This window comes from Sus scrofa, chromosome 1 (assembly GCF_000003025.6).
Source record: "Sus scrofa isolate TJ Tabasco breed Duroc chromosome 1, Sscrofa11.1, whole genome shotgun sequence".
Taxonomy (NCBI): domain Eukaryota; kingdom Metazoa; phylum Chordata; class Mammalia; order Artiodactyla; family Suidae; genus Sus; species Sus scrofa.
Window position 1 is genome coordinate 46274579 of NC_010443.5, and position 22896 is coordinate 46297474.

Genomic DNA, 22896 nt, shown 5'->3' on the forward strand with positions numbered 1-22896 from the left:
TATCTCCACTTTCCAAACAAGGAAATTGAAAGCTTAGGAACATAAATAAACTTCTTTAACCCAATTCCACTCTTTGTTAGCAATAGGACCAAATTTTATATCCTATATCCAGACACTCTAACTCTAGAACTTTCTCTCTCTCCCTCTCCCTCCACCCACCAACACCTCTTCTCTTCTCTCTGAAAAATATAAAATATAATTTGGTAGAATCACTTCAGTAGTGGCAGAGAACTTCTGAAATCTAGTCTCACATAAAAGAAAAACACTGGAAAACATACTCAAAAATCAACTTTCCCAGAACCCTGGAATGAACTAAAGGCCTGCAACAATCTGAAGAGTATTTATTCAAGAAAAATAACTAAATCTCCTAAATGTAGTCAGCTGTCTGGTAGTTTAAACTGCACTATTGCCATCTTCCTCTCCCTAGCTATGCAAAGATTTGAAAACCAACAGCATTGCAATTATGGCATCTGTGAAACTAGCAGCCTGACAGCTACTAGAGGAAGCAATACCGTTTTGGGAACTTACCTAAAAGGTTCTCCCCAGGTAATATCACTCTTTTCATTAGTCTGACAGCTCTGTGAATGTTTCATTCTCAGGAAGAGACTTTATTTGACCTGACGCAAAGCTCATTCTGTTAGAAAAGCCTTATAATAAGGGCATTTGTTAAAAACAATCAGTGGTGATTGCTTAACATTGCAGTTGCTTGAGGTGATGATTTCAGTTGAGGCTAACAAGAGGCTGCCAAGTACAAAGGTAAAAACAGGAATCAGGATATTCATAGAAGTCTTTGAAAAGCCAGATATAATCCCAGGAAACTAGAAGAGGATACAACTTGAAAGTTTGTACCCTGGCCTAAGAAAGACATGAAAAGACATTAATCTCCTATTTCTAACTAACCTGGGGGCTCAGTGCAAGCAGGAAGTGAGTTATATACTCAAAGAACCGGAAACACATGTCCATACACATACTTGTATATAACAGTCAAAAAGCAGGTAACCTAAATGACGATCAGATGAAGATTAGATAAATAAATATGTTACAACCACATGATGTAATATTATTGTCCATAAAAAGGAATGAAGTATGGCAACATAAACCTTGAAAACATTATGATAACTAATGAAGCACTCACAAAAGACCGCTCATTGCCCAATTCCATTTGTAATAAATGTTCACAACAGGCAAATCCACAGAAACAGAAAACAGATTAGTGATTTTTCAGGACACAGAAGGACAGAGAAATGGTAAGGGACTGCTAAGAGGTGTAGGTTTCTTTTGGGGTGATGAAAATGATCTAAAATAAAATAGCAGTGATGCTTCACTTCTCTGTGAATATACTAAAAACTCCTGAATTATACAACTTAAAAGGGTGAACTGCATGGTATATGAGTCATGTCTCAATAAAGATATTTAAAAGACAACAACAACAGAAAAGAACAACCTCTCAACTTTAGTAATCAATGGAGTGAAAATTAATCCAATGAGATACTATTTTCCATTTATATTGTACAAGAATATTTTTACATAAAGCTCAATTATTGTGTGTGCACTTTTATGCTTTTTTTTTTCATAGGAAAGCAAGAAAGTTATGTTTTCTGGAGAGAAATTTAAGATAGCTATCCTATGGACCTTAAAAGAAAGTTCACAGTCTATTACTCAATAATTTAATTTTATAAATATAACCTAAAGAAATAATCATAGGAGTTCCCATCGTGGCTCAGTGATTAACGAACCCAACTAGGAACCATTAGGTTGCAGGTTCGATCCCTGGCCTTGCTCAGTGGGTTAAGGATCTGGCGTTGCCATCAGCTGTTCTGTAGGTTGCAGATGAGGCTCGGATCCTGCGTTGCTGTGGCTCTGGTGTAGGATGGCGACTACAGCTCTGATTCGACCCCTAGCTTGGGAACCTCCATATGCCTTGGGAGCGGCCCTAGAAATGGCAAAAAGACAAAGAAAAAAAAGCAAAAAGAAAAGAAAAAAAGAAAAGAAATAATCATAAATACGAATGAAGATTTTTTGTGTGTGAGAATACCAGTTCAACATTATTTGTAATTAACTGTGAATAATGTAATTAACTGCAAATTAGAAACAAGCTCAATGTTCAACAAGAGAGAAATGGTTAAATTTTCTCATTCTCACTAAAATGTAAATCTTGATAATATGTAATTGTGACAAAAATTTTTAAATAGGAGACTAGACCACATGCGACTATATGATCTCAGGTTTGTTATTAAAATTTAAAATCCCTAAAAATAGACAACTTAGTAGTTCCTAAACAGTGAGTCATCATATACAACATACATATATAACACACATAATATACTAATTATGTTCACTTCAATGTAGTGTATTTAGTGAATTTTCTCATCCCCTTTCAAGCTACCAAAGACAACGTTAACATAACATTTGTCTTCATTCATTTTCGGTTTTAAAATCACAAAGAAGAAACACAATTAGAAAGCTTATTTCAGCTGGACTTCTATTTTTATACTGAGAAAAAATGCAAATCTATTATCTTAGAAATGTATCAGTAACCTTTCAAAAATCTGAAGCATGATAACATGACTAAGAGTGTTTGTGTTAATGTAAGAGGCAAAGTCTTCTCACACATTTATAAATTTAAGTCATTAAGAGTTCATAATTAGTGGTGTCAGAATCTCTAGAAAGACTGATTATGTCTCATGAATATTAAAGTGTATTTTAATTAAGCCTTATAGACTTTGTAGTTTGTTTTGTTCTAGATATTTAAGATCTCTGAATCAAATGATGGCAGTATTTTTATCTAAATAAAAGTACTATCGCGCTGGATAATAAATTAATACTTGTGACTTCTCATTCTGTTTGATTGACATTATGGGAATAACCTACCTTAGACCAGATGGGCAAACATAAGTGATGTATTCCACATGCACTATCTATGAGACTGTGTTTCAGGAAAGCGAAAGTGAGGACTAAATCTATGATTCCCAGGAGCTGGCCGGGAACTGGAAGCTAGGCTTTCAGCTACACCGTGTTTTCCCCTTAAAACATCTCAATAGACAATTTCACAGAACATCAAAATGAGTTGAAGGTACTCTGTGATTCTAATGAATCATTACAAAAACAAGCCTACCCCTTAAGTATATCCAAATACCAATAAAAATACGAACATTCTCTGAACCACAAGAATAGTGAACATTTCCCTATCAAGGCTATTAGGCAGGACTGCTGCCTCTGTAAACATGTAATCTCTTCTATCTAGTTTTCAATCATTCTAGTAAGATTGAGTATGAGTCCAATCACAGAATGCTTGCCACCCCCTGACAATATCCTATGCAGACCAAAGCCCCACTTTTGTAAACCATTCCAAAATTATGTGTCACAAGCAGGAACCTCTAAATCCTGCCCAGGACCCTTTTACTGAAATGCCCTGTGGATTCACAAGCTGTGTGTTCTATCTCAGCAATGAGTTACAAACAACTGGTTCAACCACAGGTGTGTTCCTGCCAGTATTTTTCTGGAGGCAACTGACTGTGTAACTGCACACATACACAAAAGCATAAACAGATTATCTTTAGGAACTAAAGAGAGAACTGAATGTTTAAAAGTTGGCTCAGTGGAAATGAACACGACTAGTATCCATGAGGCATAGGTTTGATCCCTGCCTCTGCTCAGTGTTGAAGGATCTGGTGTTACTGTGAGCTGTAGTGTAGGTCAGCAGCTGTATCTCAGATTTGACCACTAGCTCTGAGAACTTACATATGCTGCAGGTGGGGCCCTAAAAACCAAAATAGAAAAAAACCAAAAAAATAAAGGTATATGTCAGAATCTCTGAAAAGCATCCTAGAAAATTCTTATTATACATTGTAAATTATAATTAATAACATTATTAATGGAAAATAAACATACATAGACAACTATGAAAAGTTTTTTTTTTCCCCTAGCCTAACAAAAGTTGATTCTTTCTCCTGCTATGTGGATGGAAATTCAAGTAAATATTAATTTATGGTGCTATATCAATTTTAATAATTGATAATGTCACAAAAAATAACTCTGTGTTTGTATATTTTAAACTAATGCCAACTGTTGATATTGAGAGTTCTTCTGTATTACCAAGTTATTCATTATTTTTGTTACTGTCATTGAAATGTAAATCAAATAATTGGCAGATAGTTCAGAATTCCCTTTTAATGAAATAAAGTGCCTATATTGACCATCTTTGGTCTTATATCCCATTTCAGTCCCCTAAATGAGGAACATTTATAAAAATCTTTCAATGCTTAACGGATCCAGAATTCTTAGTTTTAGTCATAAGACAAGAGAGTGTGTGATTTATTTTAGAGGGTATTCTGAAACTATTTTGATTAGTCTCTGGAAAAATAATCATATAAATATATTTATATTAAAATATATTTAATTATTCTGCCTCTGTGACAAGAAGAAAAGCATTCTAGTTACAATACACCTGATTTTTCATTGACTTGAAGGACCTAGTACACACCAAAAAAATAAAACCTAAAAGCTATTTACAAATATATATTTGGCTATGAAACGTTTGAAGTAATAACAATGGCTACTCAGATTTGTTTGGTTGGTTCAAACTTATCTAAAATTTAATTAATAACACAATTAATTGTATTATGGAAAATGTGGATACTTACTGCTGTAAAATTCACCAATAATTTGACTAAGATAATTAAAACTCATGATTATCTTACAGAAAATAAATTGAAAATCTTAATTCAAGAGACCCACTAAGGACACATACTGTGACACTCACTTTGCATAGAGTGGCCCAAAGCAATACTGAAATGGTGACAGTGTGTTTTGAAGAAGTAAGCGCCTTTGTAAGATAAGCCACATTTGGACATTACACTTCTGAGTTAAAACTTGTTTATTCTTGTTTATTTCTTTTTTGACTTGATATCTGAACTTTGGTATTTGCAGATTTTATTTATTTTCCTCTTTTATAATGATATTTTTTCCATTATAGTTGGTTTACAGTGTTCTGTCAATTGTCTACTATACAGAAAGGTGACCCATTCACACATACATGTTTACATTCTTTTTTCTCACATTATCATGCTCCATCATAAGTGACTAGATAAGTATTTGTGGGTTTCAAATGAATGTGACACTATCTTGTCAGAAAATGGCATTTCATCTTGGTACCATTATTTTAATTAATTGATGTAAAGTGAAAACAATGTCTAAATATAGCCCCAAAATATTCTGAATGGCAAGTAATTTTTTGAGGAAACAATGCCTATATTACTCACCGATAGCTACTGTCAAGGTCAGTACAGGTGGAATTATTCTTACAGGGATTCTTTTGGCAGGTACTGGATTCTCGTTCACAGAAATGTCTTTCCCAACCAGAAAAGCACACACACTGGTAGTTCTAAGGGAATATAAAAATTATACTACCTTTAGGTTATGCTTTACTATTAAGTTTATAATTCAGTTATTACTCCTGGTTATTTTGATCTCTCTGTCAACGTACGCTTTTTTTCAATTTTTATGTAATGTCAATACTTGCCCAAATTACTTTACCTCAGTTTAAAAACTATGTGAACAGTATTCTTTAGTATCTAATTCAATACAATTTAATATGTATGTATTAAGCTCACAATACAGAGCTATGTCTTCTTAAATATCTTAATATAAAAACAGTACATTAGTAATACGAAGGTTAATGATTGCATAAAACTGAATACATAAATATGGTACTCAGTAACTGGCTCATGAGTTAAAAAACTAACTACAATGCAATAAATACAATCTCTAAATCTAAGAGCCCAAATTCTCTCTTGTTTTGACAAGAACCCTAGTCTAAAAAATTATTATTATTTTTTTAATTATTTTCTTTTTAGGGCCACACTTAGTCACAACTGAGGTGAGCTATAAGTGCAAAATACACACTGGATTTTGAAAACTTAGTATTAAAAAAATATAAAGTATTTCACTAATAATTTTATTACTTACATATTGGAATAGTAATACAATGGATAAAAAGCATTAAACACATGATTATATTATTAAAATTAATTTCACCTGTTTCTTTGAACTTCATTTTAATATGGCTGCTAGAAAATTTACTTCCCACACTTGGGTCTCATTATATTTCTACCAGACAAAACTGTGGCAGGTAGTGCCAGTCCTGCTTCTCTACTGGGGAACAGATCTAAGTCTAAAGTTCTGTGAACATGCAAGAGGAGCAGGAGCTCCCTGAGATTGGAAAACGTATTCTGGTTGAATACATCCCAGCATCTTGAGAAGGCCTGGCACCCAGTGGATGGTCAATATCTGTTGGTTGGACAGTGGAAAAATAATGTAAACTATGAAGTTAGTACCCAAAACAGACTTCAGATGTGTTCTATACCTTTGCTAGAGGTGGATAGAAAGTTTGTTTCAAACATTACAGTCAAATAGCATATTAAGCAGAGAAACATTCATGCTCCATGTACGTGTATTAGGTTACAATAATCCAAATGTATGAGAAGCTCCACTGAGGCCCTGGAATGGGAGCCGGCTGCACTGTCAACACTGGCTTTACTCCTCAACATGTGCTCATTCTCCACTCAAAAGTTCTCACTAATAGGAATCAGAGTGTGCTGGGTTTTAGCAGCAATTTTCTCATGCCATCTGCTTCCTACATTGTTAACTTCTTTAAGGAGTTTTGTAACATTCAGAAAGTGTTCATTGATTGCCATTTGGCTTAATTTTTTTTGTAAGCATTAAAAGAGGACTTATATGAAAATTCAAGGTAATGAGTATATTTTGTTTTAGGCTTGTGCTATTTGAGACAGAAGCAGTTATAGAATAGGCAAGACAGGGGACCACAGCCCAGCCCCGTGAGAAACAGAGAGAGAGGAGGGCATGGCAGGACGTAAGATGGATGCACATAAGCCATGGAGCAAGTGAGATGTCTTTTATTTTTATTTTATTATTTTTTTTAATGGCTGCACCCATGGCATATGGAAGCTCCTGGGCCAGCAACTGAATTCGAGCTAAGGCTGAGATCTATCCCTTGTGTGGCAATGCCAGATCTTTTAATCCACTGCTCCAGCTGGGGGATTGAACCTGTGCCTCTGCAGTGACCTAAGCTGCTGCAGTAGGATTCTTAACCCACTGTGCCACACTAGGAACTACAGATGCCTTTTAGTTTTGTTCTGACAATTCATTTCCTAAGAAGTGTGAATTGTTTCTGTAAAGACAAACACATAAATTTATTGCTGGTTTTTATTTTAATGTCTCAGTAACAATTTGAAGCAAATTTAGTGAATGTGTCAAAAGACCAATCAAATTTCTTTCCATTAAACACATACATTCCTTAAAAGCTAATAATTCTTGGTATTTGTGATGATTTAATAATCAGTAGAACATTATCATCCACTTAATGGCATAATTATCATAAAAGTGTCAGGTACCAGATCTCCAGATATGATGGAATCTGTATGAAACAGAAACATAAAAAGATAAAGGAAATAGACTTTTTTCTAGTATTAGACATTAAAAATATAAACATTGTAAAGAGCAGAAATGAATATTAACTAGAATCAACCCAGAGTTCAAGTATATCTATTATCTGTTGCTTGATTCAAAAGCATTATTCTGAATTTAAAGTCTTAGTGCTAAGCAGTTTCCTGATCAACATTATACTATTGATTAATTCCAGTAACTGAAAAGAATAGTTACAGGTAAAATACTAGTTTTATTAAATAATATTACCTTGGCATTCAAAAATTTAAATAATCACATTTTGAGCTTGTTTTTTCTTAGGAGGAAAATGTATTTAAAATACATTTGCTAAAATGAATAAAAGTTTTCATAATTTGTGAAGGTGGTACCACCTCATTTTTAGCTTTTAATGCAAAGTAGACATTTTTCTTCCTGACAAATTCAGATAATACAGTTTGAAAACATATAGTACGAGGGAGACAGGAAGATCAAATATGACAAAAGATGCACAGATCTAGCTTAGTCAACCACACAGCCAATGAGATAAAAGACAAAGTGGTCACATTTGATACGTATAATGACTATATATGTAATATACCACATACAACCGCATATAACCACATAGTTTATTTTTTCAGGTCAAAGGGCTAGACATTTTAAATCTCTGTGATCAGTGACAAATACACAAAAGTAAAAAGTATAGAATGATTTTGAATATAAATCTGTTGCTTATTAAATATCTAAACCTGTCTGTTGTATTAATTTTCTATTGCCATATAACAAATTACCACAGATTTGGCAGCTTAAAGCTGCTAATAAATTTCCTATTTCACAGTTTCTCCAGGTCTGCGTCCCGGTGCAGGTTGGTTGATCCCCCTTGCTTAAAGTCTCAGCAAGCTAAAAGTAAGGCGTTGACTGAGGTTATGATCACAACTGAGGCTTGAGGTCCTTTTCCAGACTCAGTGGTTAGCAAAGTCCTTTGCATTGCAGCACCAGGACTTGGGTCTATTCACTCGCTAACTACTGGGCAAGGACAGCTGTCAGAGACAGAGGCTGTCACATGCTCTCATAACAGGGAGAAGAGGTTTGATCTATCATGGCCAATAGGGGAGCACCCACTGCCATGTCTTGTCTCCTTTAAGAAACAATTCTAACTAGGTCAGGGCCATCAATCAAAGTCAGCTGATTAGGGACCTTATTTATATCTGCAGAATTTCTTTTTCAATATAAAGTAATAAAATCATTAGAGTAAGATCCTATTATATTCACAGGTCTTAGGCTCAAGAGGAGTAGGTTTTATACAGCATGTGCATAAGCGGATGAAAAACTTGGGATCATCTTACAGTTCTGTCTACCAACCTGATAACCTACTTAATTTATATAAGTAAACTAAGTTATCTAAACCTCAAATGCCTTAATATATAAAGTACCAATGATATCTACTTCATAAGCTTATTTTGAATATTTCATGCATTAATGACAGTAACATACTTGGCCTAGTGACAAATAATCAACTCTAATCAACGGCAACATTTACCTCCAGGCATTCTAGACTAAATCTGACATGATCAAGGTGCAAAGACAATAAGCGCTGCAATTAGACTAGAATTATCCATCTCTACATTATTTCTTTGTATGAACCTACTGAAACATGAAGATTATCAGACTAGGACAACAAAGAAGAAAGAGGAAGAGGAAGAGAATCCAGGGATGTGTCAATTATAAAACACAAACTTAGACAATGTGGACAAATTTCAGATAACATAAATTAGGAACATTGATCAAGAAGTAGTAGAAAGTCTTACTAAATAAGTAGACATTTTAAAATGTGCCCAAAGAGGAAGATTGGCAGTACACTTACACAAACCGAAATAAAATTACTTTGTATTTTTAATTCCCCTCTTATTTTATATAGATGCAGAAAATAGAAAAAACAGATAAACAATTTTTTTTTGGCTTCACTCACTGCAGTGGAAGCTTCTGGGCCAGGGATAGAACCCATGACACAGCAGTGACCAAAGCCACAATAGTGACAACAACCAGATCCTTAATCCACTGTACCAAAAGGGAACTCCCAGAGAAATTTAATTTTTGAAACTAGTAAAATCTAGATATCAAAACCTGGCAAGCATATAACGAGAAATGCAAATTCAGCCAATCTCACATGATCAAAAAAAGAAAAAGTAAAACTGAAAGAAAATAATTTTAAGTCAGTAAGTCTAACAAAGTCTTCAAATTTTGTTCTTTTATGAGCTGGTAATTTTTTCCCCCCACATTAAGAGACGTATGCTTCAACACACACACACACACACACACACACACACACACACACACACACACACACACACACACACACTATTAAACAAGGAAAAAATGGTTTCATCACCTCATATTCAGAAAAAATATTATATAATTTAACACACATTCATAAAAATCCTCATAGCAAATGAGAGCTTAACAGAAATGTCCTTATATTACTAAAAGCTATTTAACAAACTAACAGGCAAACAAAAAAATCTTGCCAAACCTCATTTTACCAAAAACAACTAGAGAAACTGAATAAAATACATAGAAAAATAACTGGATTCTGAAAAGAATAATCAAAGCTAACTGGATCTCTTAAATTCTTGAGAAAGGGGAAACAATAAGACAACACTTGGCTCTGCTTGTAATGCCAGGATGTTTGTTTTCCAAAGTCAGGTAAATAAAAGGAGCTGGAACTTACAACAACCTGAATGTTGGCATTCAGCTTTGCCAAGGACAGAGATCCATGAAGGGAAGAGCAAAGAAATGAGACTAAATGTTGAAGAGCAATCTTTTGGAAACATTTGTTCCCTAGGGTGAAACTTCCCAATGCATGCAGAAAGCAGCTGCATTGAGCAGCAAAGATTCAGTAGTCTCCTATTATGGAAAGGTAGAGATTAGAGTTTAGGGCAGGTAAGGTGGAAAAGTCCTGCTAAACATGTCTAGCTTTCATCAAAATCCAGAGGGCTACAGTCTAGAAGGCGAAACAGCAATAAACCCAGCCCAGATCATGCTAAAACCCCGATCAACATTTTAGTTGTGAGGTCATCTCTCTGTACTCTATCGTCCTACCAGAGAAATCAAGTGCTCTGGAGGAAGTTAACATTAGAGAACTTTTTCAATGTTTGATACAAAATGTCTGGTATTCAATAAAAAAAAAGGAAATTCTGATGATCAAAATTCTAGAGAAAACTAGACAGTAGAAATAAGACTATTCTGCTATTGAGTTATTGGATATTTTAAAATGACTACAATTAATACATATAAGGATTGAGAAGGAAAGAGAGAATTTCACCAGAAACCTGCTAGAAAAAAGTAAAAGAAATTCGGTAGATTGAAAAATAATGTAATTGAAATTTAGTAATTTAATCCATTATTTTAATAAAATCTTAGCAGAGGATTAGTAGCAAATATCCAGATTGAAGCACATCAGGAAAAAATAAAAGTCAGGAAAAAAATGATCGGTGTGGGAAATAATGAAAAGAACTATATATATGTTTAATTGAAATATTAGAGAGGAGAGAGAAAAATAAGAGCAATAGTTGAAAAATGACTGCCTGAAAATGGTCCAAAGATAACCAAAGACAATAATCCCGGATTTAGAAAGCTCTCCAGACCTATGCTGGCTAAGTACAAAGAAAATGTTACCTTAGGGGAGTTTCCTTCGTGGCTCAGTGGTTAACAAACCCGACTAGGATCCATGAGGATGTGGGTTTGATCCCTGGCCTTGCTGGTTAAGGATCCAGTGTTGCCCTGAGCTGTGGTGTAGGTCACAGATCCGGCTTGGATCCCTCGTTGCTGTGGCTGTGGTACAGGCTGGTAGATGTAGCTTCGATTCTACCCTAGCCTGGGAACCTCCATATGCCATGGGTGCAGCCCTAAAATAGCAAACAAAAAAAAAAAAAAACAAAAAAAAGGAGGGTAAAACTGCTGTTAATGAAAGGTAAAGAGTAAATCTTAAAAGCAGTCAAAGAACAAAGACACTTACTTTCAAAGGGTTATCTGGTCTCACAACTTTCATCCCAATAGTGGAAGCAAGAACCCAGCAGACCAATATGCAATGGAATGAGAGCAAATAACTACTAACCTAAAGGTACATGACTAGTAAAACATACCCTTTGATTGGGAAAGAGGAAAAACTCCTCTTAAGAAAAAACAAAACTTGAGGACTTACCGCAGTGTTTAAGATTCTGGGGATCTGATGATGGAAAACAGGATTTAAAGTCAAGCTTCATGAATTATTAGCTAAATAATTGTAGGCATGACAATTAATCACAAGAAATATCAGAAATAATGGTACCTGACTAATGAAGGTGCTAGGATTAAATGAGTACTTAGAGCAAGACTTCATATGATACCTGACTCATGGTAAGATACCAGTAACTTTTAGCTAAAATGTTCTCTTACCTGTGACTAGTCCAGATAATCTGAACTATTTTTTTTTTCTTGGACTCCTACTTTGTCATTCTTCCATCTGGAATACCTTTACTTACTTTCCCAAACCACTGCCCCAACTTTCAAATTTATTACTCCCTCAAGGTCAAAAAAATGTGGCATTCTACCTGCAGCCTTGATCATTTCCTCCAATATACTTTCCTTTCCAAAAATTACTATTTTATCTTTTATGATGCTTTTTATGTAACTAGTTATATACATATTTTATCTTATGCTTAGTATTTACCATATTTTAAAATATTTTACTTATTTCATTATGTCTTTCTCTAATTTATAAAATACAAATTCTAAGAGGGTGGAGACTTAATCTGTTTTGTTTACCAAGTATCACTCCCTTGAATGCTGTCTTATATTTGACTGAAAGAATGGATGGAAATATGTATGATATTAATTGGTAGAATATGGTCCAGAGAATATTTTGCTCATAATTTATAGATATTCAATTGTTTTATTTTCCTAACAAGGAAAAATGTATTTTAGGATTCCTTTAAATAACACTTTCCTGACAATCAATTAAAACCAATTCTATAAATGAGGATTGAAAATCTCAATGAAATAAGAATTAGGACTGGTTCCACTGTGAAGTGTTTACATATTGATTCATTATAGTTGATTCAGTCTTAGCCACAAAATTCATTTTATTTTATGAAACTTATTTTTAGATTTCTGGAAATCTAGATATGATTAAAAGAATAAGTAACAAAAATCTTATATCCTTCTATTAATTCATTACTTATATGATCCTATACAGAAAAACCACTACTTCTTTTTTCATTAACAGTATTTTTTAAAATTGAGAATACATAATGAATTCAGTCCTTATAAGAATAAAGGGCTCTCTGCCCATTGACTTATCTGTTTCTTTTCAATATTATCATAAGCACTCGGTTTACAAGGACTTGTAGAATTAACCATAAAGATTGCCAAATACTGGATAAAGTGATACTCAGGATTAGACATAAATACAGCGATCTTTATTCTTAAAAACAAACAAGCAAACCTATGTTAATATTATTTCTTTCAGCTGGAGAAAATGATTTATCTTGGTGATTTAAATCTAAAGTGAAATAATATGTATTATTCTGACAGAAAGTTAATGGAATATTGAAAAACAATTTCTACAAAATGTTATAAATGTTGAATTTGATTGAACATATTTTGAAATAAGGCAATGAATATATGTTAAATTGAGTGATACTTTCAAGGCAAAACTGCTTTAGAAAAACACATTTCTTTAACTTGGGAAAATGTAATATAACTATGTGAAGACTATGAAAAGCTACATGCTATATGTGGGTATTAAAGGGTATAAATCAAACTACTTTGACCTTTTAAAACACTTTCTAAAGGAAATATAAGCCTGTAAGAAACTTGGTTATTGATTTCATGTAAAGATATTTTTGTTAGTGATAAAAGAGCAAATTAACATTTTAGTGCCTATTATAATTGAGGAAATGACTTTAAACACAATTTCCACTACTTTTATTTCCTATATTCTAGTCAATCTACTAATAAAATTCATATTATATTCTTCAAAATAATCTCAGCTATTTGTCCACTCTGCTATTTTCGATCAGTTTCTGGTAGCAATGCTGATTGCTATTATATTATCACATATATATTATTTATGTGATAATATACTATACACCATATTATTTAATGCATATATTATGCATTAAATATAGTATAATATAGTTCCCTTATTGCATGCCGTACCTTCATAAAACACTCCTGATCCTTTCCAAAGTGTTTCCTTATCCTCAACAATTTTGTTTGTTTTTAAAGAGTATAAAACTAGAATTACCACTACCAGAGCCCAAATTTTATTCTTTACTGATAACATAGCTATGATGGGAAACAGTATCTGCCATTGATGTATACCATTCAAACACATTCCTATATCTTGAAATCTGCTTTCCATATTGAATCAATTTGACAACTGAAGCTATAGCCTATTGCCCACAGCTTTATCCCCAGGAGATTTATAGCACTTAAGCATACAAAAAATACAATCTTCTGAGGGACTATCACAAATATTAAGATGCCAGAATGTGAATGCAATTCTGCTAGAGATTGTTTAGATATTTGGGACAACTACTCTTTGGTTTAAATGGCAAATGACAATAATAATGCAAGCACACCATGGACTGCAAATCACTTTTTCCCCCATCAGGCTTTTTCTAAACTATATCGCAGAAAGATTACACATAGTTCCCTTCTCTCATACTCTCTAGCACATAAGAAAGTCCATAGAATTTTACATCTTTTTTGCTCGAAGCTGTCTTAAACATTAGATTATTTGGCTCAGTTGTTTAAAAATTTTCTGTTTGTTAATCTTAAATAAGAAACTCTTATGCAAACACATCTCCCTAGGGTGTATAAATAAATAAAGCTGTGGGAAGCAGATGTGCTCTAACTGAGCAGGGGAGGAAGCCCAGAGCCCTGCCTGTTCAGTTGTCATCACCATTTTCCCTCCACACCAGCCCCGGAGGACACCATTCATCTCCCTGGAGTATCAAAACACAGATTGAAAACCACTGATCCATCCAATGTATTCCATTTTATAATGAGAAAACTGAACCCATAGAGGCTAATTGCTTAAGCTACTGTAACTCTCTGATGGCAAAATGGAATTAGAACTCGTGTCTCCTGACTCCCTGTCCAGTACTCCCAAATGTAGCTGAAAAATCAATTAAAACCATCTGATAAATGAATGTATTCTGAAATATTTATTTTTTGAAACAGCCCATGAAAACAATCTGAGAATTTTATTAAAGTTCAAAATATCTGTTGAATAATTCTCTTATATGAAATTCCATATTCTCTTTTCTCTGTATATGATTAAGTGGCTAGATGATCAAGTTGACACCACAGTGATGCTGTACAAACATCAGTGACCAGCAGTTGTTATCTTTTTCCTCATAATAGAGATGGCAAAAGAGAAAACCCTAATACTAACTTTATAACCAATGGTCATCAGTCTATAACCAACATTATGGGCAGCACGTACATATAGTAAGGAAAACTCTCCTGACTCTGCAGGTGATTTTCAGGCTGGATATGGGTAATACTCATGTTCACAGGGCTTGATGGTGACAAAAGTAGAGAGAGTATATACCACCACTTTGATTGAAGGATGCAGTCATGGTATGTTTGCAGCCTCAGGATATATGTAAATCCATGTGGCTGAAAGTTTTCAAACCACAAGTACAGAACTCATTTTCAGCATAATGACCCCAAGGGAAATGACCATCTTGAAGAATAGAAAGGTAAGCTAGACTTTTTCACAGCAGAAGTAGAAGCAAGTACCAAGGAAGCAATGTAATATTTGCCTATTGTTTTAGACAGTTTCAATGCTTTTTACAATAGCTCATTTCATCACTTGGTAAAATAAAATAAAACATGAGTATGACAAAATATTTAGATATTTTGAATGTGTTGTTGAAGTTATTTTGACTCCTTTATGTTCTGCAAAATTTGGGGGTATTGATAATATTTTAAATTAATTAGGATTTTTATTTTAAAGTCTACAAGTTAGAGGCTATCTTGAGACTTATACAGAAAGCATTTATGTGCAACACGAGGTAGACAGATGATAGACATATGGATAGATACAATATATTGCATATAATTATAGACATATTAGGATATATTTTATACAGATTTTATATTATATATAATCAAATTTAATGTCCTTTGAATTCAAAGTTTAATTTCAGGGTTAAAGAAATAACCTTCAGCAAATCCCATATATTGCAGTGTTTCTGTACTTCTTTCCTTTTTCAAGCATAAATATTTCCTAGAGGGATTCTATCACATCCCAGTTAGAAGAGCCCTGGTCTGGAGTTCCTATTGTGGGTCAGCGGTTTAATGAACCCAACTAGTATCCATGAAGATGCAGGTTTGATCCCTGGCCTCACTCAGTGGTTAAGGATCTGGCATTGCGGTGAGCTGTGGTGTAGGTCACAGACGTGGCTTGGATCTCGCATTGGTATAGCTATGGTGTAGGCTAGAGTCTACAGCTTTGATTGGACCCCTAGCCTGGGAACCTCCATATGCCACTAGTGCAGCTATAAATAGACAAAAGAGACAAAAACAAACAAACAAAAAGAAGAGCCCTGGTTAATGTAATAATGTAAAGACCTAAAGCAAGTCACAATTGTTGTGACTTTAAAAATTACTGAATGCTTTGTTCATTTGCAGGTTGCAATTTATTGATAAGAGAACTGTTTTGTCTTACAGCAAACCACAGTGATTTCACTACAGGTTGACAAGCTATGTTTGCAATAGAAATCAACAGTAAGAAGGGTGAAATAAGAACTCAGACACAGGTGTTGTAAACAGGAAAGTGGCAAGTAGGAAGGGCTAAGGAGGTAAAACAATGCTCAGAAAAGTGAGAACTAAAATTTCAAATAGCCCTCTCCTCATCAGCCTGTCAGGATCTGTGAATTCAATCAATAAATCCACTAAGCAAATTTCTTATTTTCAAGTTTCAGTATTATGAAAACAAGCCCTCTGAAAATTGTTTGGCATTTTAGAATTTAATGTTGTTGATTTGATTACTACTCCTCTCCCTCCTCAGGATAATCAAATAGGTATTTCTTTTGTTCATTTTTTTTCCCTTCTTTCTACTTATTTATTCATTTATTTATTTTTTTGTGGAATTAAAACACAGCAGGACCCTATGGCCCTACCCAACCACCCCACATCCTCTGCCTACCTTTTGTCCATGGGAAACTTTAGCCAAAGAATAAGTTTAATCAGAGAAATGAGAATATGCAGAAGGAAACAGTCAAATAATACCAAATAATATTAGTTTAGTCACTAAGCAACTCAAGGAAGTTTAATTCCATCTTAAGGGCTATAGGTAATATTCTGTACCATATACTGTGAGCTGTCTTATAGATACTGAATCCTCCACCCACCCTCCCCCCCCACACACACACAGCAGAGGGAAGAAGTTAACTACATGATGACCAGACTGTAGCCATGAAATCAACTGTCACAGTTCTGAGAACTGGCCTCATGGAAATGGGAACACACTGACTTTGTAACTGAAGACCAACTGTACTTAAAACAGTCAAGATGATACTGGTCAGACTACCACATGACCAATTTCAAGATGACTATCAGAGCAAACTGTGATGTTTCTACATGTAGTTCCCTCCCTCCACCTATAAAAGCTCTTGAACACTGATTATCAGGGGTAAGAGAGTGGAGAGCTGAACTTTGAACAGGAATCTGCTTACAGCCTGGCTGCTGGCCTCTGAAATGAAGCAAACTTTCCTTTCCATCACCCTTGCCTCTTTATTGGCTTTAGAGTGACTAGCTGCTGGACCCCACTTTTGGTAACAGACTCAGGGAATGAAGACATGTTTTTACTCTACCCGCAATAACTATATTCTATACAAATTAAACCACTTTTGGGTTCTTAGGTATTTTCCACATGTATTAAACCATTAACATAATGTGAATTGAGACAGGAATGAAATACCCCCAAAAAGAGTCAGGGTGTTTGGATCTGGTCTAGGAGGAGGTTGTGTATAGGCTACTGAGCAACTCAACTAACTGCTTATGAGTGGCCATAATATGTATATAAATAAATGTCAACTAGGGAACTAACTCTACTAACTCTTTCAATCTTAAAATGATCATGTTTCTTATCTCTCTATTTGTATTTCCTAGAAGAGCCAGGTGTTAACAAGGATAGACTTTCTGTTGTGCCCAGTATTACCCCAGCTGTCTAGAGCATTCCTCATGATCCCTTAATTCCTGTTTAACAAAATTACGTTCTGAAATGACAGCTGTGGACACGGTTAAGTGGCTTACCATTTGCAGTTTTTCTTGGAAGAGCTACTGTTAAAGTTTACTTTGTTTCCGATCTTTCACAACAGCTCATGAGGCAAAGTGTGTTTTTAAAAACATACAGAGAAATGTCTGTTGTGCTATAATAATTATTTACTCACCAATAACATGAGAAATTAGTCTTCAGTGTGTTTTAGTTAAATAATGTCAAAGCCACTGTTATATGCAGAAAGAAAGCAGAGTCTCCAGTGGTCAAATTTTGATTTGTGATTTGAAATTTAGAAATAGTTTTCATATTTTTTATTCTATTACTATAAATATTTATAAGGAGAGGAAACTTCTAAGTATGAATCATGAAAGTAATTTATAAATATGGGATATATGGAATCACTACTTTAAAATCATATATCATATAATTATTTTCTTACAAAATAAGGTAAAAATTTAAGCAATTGTTTTAAAATTTTAAGACAAAAATAATTTTGGAAAAAGTTACTTTGAATGGTTCCTTCACTGAAGTAATATCCCTGATAACCTAATATAGATTTCCATATAACTTTCTATTTGCCAACTTATTTTCCAAAATATTTAAAAGCTAGTCTTTGGTCTTTTTTTCTACTTTCAGGAAATCCAAATTGTCTCCCAACTTATATCTAAAGATCTGAATCTGTCCCCCAAATTATATCTGTCACAGAATAAATTCATGGCTCCTCACATTTGGCATTTCTTAACTATTGATTCAGGATGCAGTCACAAGGGGGAATTTTGCTGTTGGTCCGTAGTATTGTATGTACTTTTCATTGCACATTGTTAATTAGTCAAGGAAATCTTGGCATAAATGAGAGGAGTCCTGTTGCAATCTTCTTACATGAGGGAATAGGAACATTACCTGAGGGTCAATGACCCGCCCCCACGCTGCCAATTCGTATGGATGTATAAAATTCCTCTTTAAATACTCAACAGGTACTGGAAGGCTTTTCTCTTCTTCCCTGAGTCATCTGCAAAGCAGTAATGGTACTGAAAAAAATGCATGACTCTCCATTACAGTGGTAGAAGTCTAAAGGGAATTGATGACATTTTCACATTTTTCTGTTCATGATACCACTTTACAACATTTCAGTGGGCAATAATAATGTAATGTAGAGCATTACATTATTATTGTATTTTCTTAATAAAGATACTTTTTAAAACATGGAAAATTAAATATACATCATTTAGAGTTTAATTTTTTAAATCCATTTTTTTAGTGAGTTTTAAAATTAAATTCTCAGGAAAAATATGTCTTTATGTAAATTGTAAATTAATTTTTATTTCCACTACTTAATTTGAAAATAATCACTATCTCTAACATCCCTCTGACTTCTCCATAAAAGAAATTAATACTTTTTTGTAACTAAATTGTTATGCTATATTTTTGTTCTTTAAATTATCTCAACTTTTTAAACTGACCATTAAACTATTAGACATTTAATGGCTTTATTTTGTTATTAATACAAGTGTCAATTATAAATGTCAAGTTATAATAAACATATTTACTTTTGTTTTCTTTCCATGGGGTTACTCAAATGTGGTCATTTTTATTCAACATTTATTGATTAAAATATCTTACATTTGGCAAGATGAATGTGTGGGGAATCTTGTATTACTGGTGCTATCACTAGCAAACAATTCACCAAAATATGAGCTTTATCCTTTCTCTTAAGTGGTTGCAAATAAATATAACATTAGTTTTTTTCCTTAAGAAGTGAAGGCATGGAATGTTTATATTAATAAGATTAATAACATTGGGCTCATAAAAATGAATCCTGCTAAAAACCATTATTTCATGCTCAAGAGTAACAAACAGCTGTTATTAAATCTCATAATCATAATATTAATAAAGAAAAACACAAGATAATCAAAAGAAAATGCATTTGTTTTTTAAAAAAATTCCACAAATATTTACTGAATATGAATGCTATGACTAATTATGATTCTTTAATGAACCATACAGACAAAATATCCCCACTTGACTATTTGCCTGCAAATTACTACAGTGTTCATACAGACACATCATTCTATTGACCAAAAGAGAATATATAAACATAACTATTGTCTGTAGGTGTTTTTACAGACCTACAGATCATGTAGGTCAATGTTACAGATTATGTAAGAAATCTATTGCTTTATTTGTATAAAATGGCTGATTAGCTCAGTATACACTGAAGAGTCATGGATAAATAAAGATCATTCAAAGTTTTTAATTCCTAATTTTAAATGAGGAAAGTAAAATTAAATTAATTTCAAAAATATTTCAAAATTGTGAAGTCTCTAAATCTAAATTATCATGAGTACCCATGAATTTCATAATTTTCATTAAAGTAATCACTAACTTTTTCCACATTTATATTATCACCAGGTCTCTTGCAAAATATATTGGCAGTTCCACTGGTTTTATATTTTCTTTTATTGCTTGATTTTTTTTCAAATTTCTTGAGCAAGAATATTTTAAGATATATATTTATATTTATGTAAACATACATAAATAGAACCATTACTGAAAACAGAACCTATGTTGCATATTACATTTATATAGATTGTGAAGCAATTTATGGCTTGGGATTTATTGCTGAAAGTCTGTCATGTTGAAAAACATAGGCCTTCCAAAAGTAATAGGTAGTCTACTAGCTACTAAAAATTATGTGTGTTTGTGTGTGTTAGAATTCTTTCAAAATGCTGTTTATTAAATATTCAATCTGGTCAACAGAAAGTTACCTTATATCTTTCCCTTAGAGAAAAAAACAGAGTCAATTCCTTCTTATGAAGCAGAATTTACAGATTTTATTCTGGGTTTTTGCTTCATTATTTACCTAGACAAGCATCAAAGAAGATTCATCTTTCCAATATGCTAATATTTTGATAGATCACTTTTAACTGTGACAAACTAGACTCCAAACTGCTTTGTTACTATGTTCTCTCAAAACCCAGCAAGGAAAAGAACCCTGGGGCTTGTTAAAAGTTCAGTGTGCCTGATGTTTTTATTTCGGGAGTAAATTATGGCATATTCTTACCTATGAGAGCAGTGGTGCCCAAATGCCCTGAACACACTGGGACTGTAGATACAGTCACACCCTGCCTTTGTCGGAAGATGACTCCAAGATCACTGTCACACAAGATAACATGCACCTGACTCCACTAGGACTTTGCCCCTCCCAGCTGGAGGTGAAACTTCCAGACCATGTCTTGTCTTCCTTCACACAGAGTTCACCAAACTAGCCCCACCCTGACAGAGGCACTGAAAGGTATAGACAAATGTATCAACAGTGGCATCTCAAGGGACTGGTGGAATTTCACCTTGGCACAGCTCACCTAAAGCCTCCAAAACTCCTGGTATAGAATGTTGCAATAATTACACAGTGTATCTGTGACTTTATTACAGCAGCTATTTGCATGGGAATACAATATATGTTAACTATGAATATTAATTTTAGCTGTTCCAGATCTTCTACGTAACTTCATAGTCAAAAGCCACTTTCCCAATTCACCTCTAATTTACATGAATCAAAATTAGAGTGTCTGAGAAGCATTTGTGGTTGCAATATCTGTAGGCAGTTTAATTATTAAATATCTTCCATATATCAAATACCATTTTAAAAATATGCTATTATACAATAAATGTGGATCAGCTTTTACAATTTTGTACTACTATCATATATACACACATGTATATTACATATGTAATACACTGCTATTTACATGTATATATATTTGCAAACCTATACTATATATATATTATGTAGTTTATATATTTATACATATATATATAGTTACTTCCATATGAGGCCAGAATAATTAAGTATAACAGTTCAATTTTTCTTGACAAAATATACCTGAGGGAAGTTCGGCCTTTCATAAAACAGATCAATAGAAAGGCATCTTGCTCATCCAATTTACAGATACTTATTGATACTCCTCCATGTTCTAGGCACCAGGTACATAGTAATCAGTAAGTGAGATAAGGTCTCTGAGGTCACAATATCCTCAGGGTCACAATCTATTAGGAAGACAGAGAAAAGGAGGAAAACACATACACACACATATGCACACACACAACACTATTTAATTCAATCATCATGTACCAAATCACCCGTCTGTGCTATGGAAAAAAATAACAGCTGGCACTGAGAGTGTTAAAAATACATATTTAACAAAAACAAATAATTTAGCTTGATGTGTTAGGTGATTTTTTTAATCACACTTTACAGTAAGGGCAGTTTTTCTCTCTCTGTCTTTAAGAAACCTGAGGGAAGGAATTGAGTATTTCTTAGTATTCTGTCTCCAATTCAGAGCATAGCATTTTAAGCCTTGATTATATTTGAATCAGTCTACGAGCTGATCTTATAAACCAAACTGAAAGCATATAAAGTCAGCAATTCATGAAATGTTTATTGGATGAATGAAGACAGTACTAAATTCTGTCCTAGGTCATTTTGTTTTTATTTGTTTGTTTGTTTTTGTACCTATGGAATGTGGGAAGTCCAGGCCAAGGGTACGACCTGTGCCACAGCAGTGACCCCAGCTGCTGCAGTGACATTGTGGGATCCTTAACCCACGGTGCAAGGGAACTCCTGTCCTAGGAGGAGGTCAAAATGTGTACTAAGGTATGAACTAAATGATAAAAAATTATTATTTCATAATGTTACTTGAATTTTTTCATGAATACCTGCCTTATTTTGCATTTTAAAGTGAGCTTTAGTATTATTGCCAAGTGAAAATGGTAAAATTCCCTTTTATTTTGTCTAAATATGAATACGTAAAATTAAAATATGAGGCAGAATAAATATAGTAAAATTTTCCTCTCAAAACCAAATCATGTTTTATATAACTAAAGTATAGAAAACAAACATACATTGAGAAAAGTTTATTAACAGTAGCATAAAAAAGCATTTAGTATTTAATTCAATCATCAAATTAAATATATGAGCTATTTAAGAATTCATAATATGAGAATTCATATGCACATTAACAAAATATTTTGGTTCTCAAAACCATTTATTAGATTAAAAAATAGTCTAAGGAATAGCCAGATACACTGATTCAGAAATTTTATGTACAGACTAAAGCAGAAACAGACTCTGGCTAAGTTAATCAAAAGAAAGAAAAATATGACAAGAGAGATAATCATTAAGA

General features: G+C 33.5%; 1 protein-coding gene across 1 annotated transcript in view; it reads right to left on the reverse strand.

Annotated features, from left to right (window-relative positions):
* EYS (eyes shut homolog (Drosophila)) overlaps positions 1-22896 on the reverse strand; it is a 1343277-nt gene that overhangs the window by 968133 nt on the left and 352248 nt on the right. Inside the window, 1 exon segment of the mRNA XM_021084496.1 lies at positions 5262-5383. Coding sequence (XP_020940155.1) covers positions 5262-5383 — 122 coding nt within the window.